Source organism: Chenopodium quinoa, unplaced genomic scaffold (assembly GCF_001683475.1).
Source record: "Chenopodium quinoa cultivar QQ74 unplaced genomic scaffold, ASM168347v1, whole genome shotgun sequence".
In the NCBI taxonomy this organism is placed as follows: Eukaryota; Viridiplantae; Streptophyta; class Magnoliopsida; order Caryophyllales; family Amaranthaceae; genus Chenopodium; species Chenopodium quinoa.
In genome coordinates this window covers 5,012,568-5,016,951 of record NW_018742204.1, presented here as the reverse complement: position 1 = coordinate 5,016,951, position 4,384 = coordinate 5,012,568, and the positions used below count along the sequence as shown (strand labels likewise).

General features: G+C 45.8%; 1 protein-coding gene across 1 annotated transcript; it reads left to right on the top strand.

The window, feature by feature from the left end:
• Nucleotides 1-414: 414 nt before the first annotated feature.
• On the top strand, nt 415-1,880 carry LOC110691956. The gene is made up of 2 exons (XM_021868972.1): nt 415-927; nt 1,001-1,880. Exons 1-2 carry the CDS (start codon nt 463-465, stop codon nt 1,250-1,252), a joined length of 717 nt encoding a protein of 238 aa, XP_021724664.1. The 5' UTR covers nt 415-462; the 3' UTR covers nt 1,253-1,880.
• Nucleotides 1,881-4,384: the final 2,504 nt, after the last annotated feature.

Genomic DNA, 4,384 nt, shown 5'->3' with positions numbered 1-4,384 from the left:
AATAGCATGCCTAGGCAACGAGATTGCGATCTTTCTACCCTCGGCCGACGTCGGGCTTTTCGGGAGGACACTCCCACCATTCCTCAGGGTATGGACGACGATGCTTTAGAGCCCGAGCCTCGGGCATCCGCGAGTAGAGGTAGGTGGGTTCCACCTCCGTGGACTCTAGACCAGTTGGTTTTCTGCCGTGAAAACCATGTCTCTCATCGCTCACTCTCCGGCATAGTCGATGGCACGCTTCGCCACCACGGTTCTGGAGCCAGCGATTTGATCCCTCGACTTCACCGGATCATTACGAGGGATCCTGCTACGAGCGCCCTATGGGAATCGGCTGGTTTAGTAGATTTCTATACGGCGGTTGTAGGGTTTCGCAGCCCCCGGGGTTGTGGTGCGACGGTCGTTCGCGCATTGTTGGAGTAGTTCTGGGATACTACCAACACTTTTCATTTTGTTTGGGGGGAGATGACGGTGACCCCCCTAGACTTCAGTATGATCAGCGGGTTGCGCTTCACCGACCGGGCTGTAGCTCAGATGTCTGATCTGTCTTGGGGATCGGCTGAGACAGCTGATTTGTTGGGTCCGATCGTTCAGTACATCAGGTCCCGACCAGTGTCTCGAGATGGTCCTAGGAGCGGACGATCAGAGCTGGCTTCAGTTTTAGCTCGTGGCTTCGACATGGAGGATACGACGGCTGAGCAGCGAGTGCGAATTTTCATCCTGATCCTGATTTCTATGACCCTTTCTCCCGATAGGAGCTCACGTGTACTCCTTTGCTACCTCCCCGCTCTGGTCAGGATCCATGAGATAGGATCCTATAGCTGGGCCAACCTTGGATACGCCGATCTCCTTTTATCGCTACGTCATGGCTGTCGGCAGCTGAATGACGAGTCTCCCATCACCGTCTATGGTCTGTGGAGAGTCGTAGAGGTGATGATCTTTTCCCTTTTTGTTTCACTTTAACTTGTTCGACTCATGTGCTAAAGATTACTTTTCATCGCAGCTATGGTTCTACGAGTACTTCCCAGGCTTGGCTCCTTGCCGACGTCGTGGAGCGGTCCATGATTTCCCTGTCGGGGCCAGCTGGCGTGATCGAGGAGAGTCGCGGGTGGAGTCTGTCCCTGCACTGCGTGGGCTGCTACGCCAAGGCACCTCTTCTGTCGGCGTAAGAATCAGTTTTGTTGCTGTTATTTTCCCTCTGACATTGTTTCTGTTGTTTCACGCCGACTTTTTATGGTTTTCAGGTTGCCATTGATGTCCAATATCGTCCTTGGGCCGGGATGACTGATCTACCTGAGGCCTTGCGTCTTTCTGCGCACCGCACCATTTTGGTTGGTACCGAACTCTTTGTCTGGTATTTAGGGGAGCGAGTCGTTCGTCAGCATAGCGGCGATCGTTTTGTGGTGCCCTCATCTCCACCAGAATCGATGCTGAACTCACGCTTGATCAGAGAGTTGGTCAACAGGGGAGAGCGCTATACTTTTCCATGGCAGGAGCTTGTACACATGGAGAGTGACTATGCGCGGGATTTGCTTCCCTCTCTGGCAACTCCACCTCGTCTTCCTGAGGTATGATTTCTTTTGAGGATCTTCTTTATTAATCTCTGTTTTAAATAGTCGAATAACTTGATTATTCGATCATATTTTCAGACGACTATTCGCCCTGTGGGGAGGATCGAGATTCCTCCTCAGTCTGTTCACTATCCAGGGCCAATTGGTATCACAGAGGACCATATTGCTGACGCGCCAGAGGGTTACAGACAGGCGCAGGAGTCTCTGCCCGAGGTCTTTGAGCTGGTGAGTTTTCTTGGTTGCATTATTCATCCTTTTAACACTGTTTGTTACTGACTTTTCTTTGTTTTATCCTCAGCCTAACCGTCCGGAGATGATGGGACTCATGAAGCTGGTTGACGCCCTAAAGTATTGCATCATCAAACTTCGGCGTGGTGCGAGTTGTCGAAGCTCTAGCGACGTTCTTGAGGTATCATTCATTTTTATTTCTACCATTTGTTTTATTTTGCATTGTTGACACCTTTTGGTTTTGTCTCTTTCAGGAGCAACAGAGGTCCCGCTCGCGCTCGAGGCACAGAGGCTCGGACGAGGAGGAGCTTGGTCGTGGTAGACGATCTCCTGAGATTCACCGACGTTCTCATTCTCAGCGAGAGCCTCAGGTTACTCAGCCATTTCAGGAGGCTCAGTGGCAGCAGTCTCAGTCTTCTCAGCGCTTTCCGGGCCAGAGTCAGGGGCTGCGTCAATTATTTTCACAGCCTCCACAGCCTGAGCTTGGGTCTGTTTTGACTCCCTTGGATCCTGGTTCATTTTCAGCTCCATTGTCAGGGATTCCTCCACTGGTGTCGGGCTTGTTCTCAGTTCCGATGTATGGGACGATGCCTTCACCGACGATTCCAGTGTCTTTGGGCCAGTCTACACCGTTTTCCGGCTGGACGGGTCCTGCCTTGAGCTTGACTACTGCTGGGGTTACATGGACTAGTAGGGACACTACTCCCCGTACTCGGATGGTGGAGGGACTCTTCGGCTCACCGTTCTCATATGAGCAGGGTGGAGATGATACTGATTCTGGTTCTAGAGACTTTTGACCGAGGGTTTTTATTTGTACATACTATGGTGACACTGGACATGTTTATTTATTACGACTCTTTTGTACATTATTCACATTTTATGTATTTATTATTGTGTGTTAGTGTGTGTTTAAGACTCCTTGTGTGTGATTGTGTATTTATTAGTGACGAAAAAAAAAACATAAGTGGAGTAATGGAGGGTACCGACCTTCCCCAAAAGAAAAAGAAATAAAAAGACAAGCAAAATAAAATTACCTTCCCCAAAAGAAAAAGAAATAAAAAAGACAAAAAATAAATAAAGTGATGAAGAAATAAAATCTTAAAGTGATGAATAAATAAATAACTATATAAAATAAAGATAATAATAATAACAAGAATATAGATAAAAAAAAAGTGAGAATTTTATTAGAAATAAAACTCTCAGAAAAACTGAAAAATAGACGGTGAAGATAAAATACTATAAAAATCCAGATATATACGGGAAAAGATGAAAAAAGAAAACGCGTGAAGTGCCATGACACGGCACTGTGTACCGTGTCACGGCAAAAGTTCCCGTGACACAGTGGAACTTCCCGTGTCACGGGACGCATATTACTCAGCGGTGTGTTTTACGCGTATGAAAAGATAAATTCTGTGCAGTTTCGAGCGCTTTTGCTATAAAATAAGACCAGTTTATTCATGATATGCATAATTACGAAACAAAAAATAATTTAGAATTTCATATTTCAATAATCATGTCTCAGAGTTTTGATAATACATTGCGCGACTGGTCTTATTCTTTGACCAATGCTGAAAAAAGAGAGTTAGAATTATTTCATGTCAGGGGTTTGCTAGCCCTGCAACACGTAGCTATTGAACATGATTTTCTAAGGGAAGCATTAGATTATTGGAGTCCAGAAACACACTGTTTCAAATTTGATTATGATGAAATTTGTCCCTTGCCGGAGGAATTCGGCGCAATCTTTGGATTTCCTGCTAGAAATCTTATTGCCATGCCTACCCTACGTGAATATTATTACCAAGATTTTGAACGCCATCTGAATCTAACAGATCCAGATTTGAATAGAATTGTTTGTGGTAATGAAGTAGACTTAGAAAAACTTGCTAATTTATATTTTAATCGCCCCATCTCCGAGTCTTATCATGTATATCGTAGAAGGGCATATATTTTTTGCATGTTTAGCAAGCTCTTATTTGCAAACGGTAGGGTAGGACATGCTTGTCTAGCGTCTGTGCTTGAACATGTCGAATCTGGAAGATCTCCTATGCCGACGTGCCTTGGAGAGACATTTCGTGGCCTTGACGAGGCAAAAGCTGAACGGAAAGCCATCAGGAAGGGCTCTCTGTTACTACTGCAGGTAAAAATACGCTCTGAGTATCCCCCGTGCCACAAAACAGGCACCGTGTCACGGTGGGTGTCTGCCGTGACTCGGCAAAACCTGCTGTGTCACGGGAATCTGCTGATAATTTTTTTTTTTTGCTGGCGTGACACGGGAACTTCTCCCGTCAGACGGGATGAAATCTCGTGTCACAGGAATATTTTACACTTTTTTTTTTTTTTTTTTTTTTTTTTTTTTTTTTTTTTGCAGATTTGGTTGATGGAGCGTTTGGAACTATTCGAAGCCCCCGACGATGTTGAAAAATATGGCCCTAACGACCTAGTCCGCAGGAAAAAGAATTACTCTGCGAACATGTCGTATGAAGATTGGAAAAATTTCTTTGCAAAGAGGGAATTTTCCATTCGTTGGGTGGTGCCTTGGTGGAGGCTTACTAGGATGGTTGGCACGAATGAAACTCCATATTGCCGTA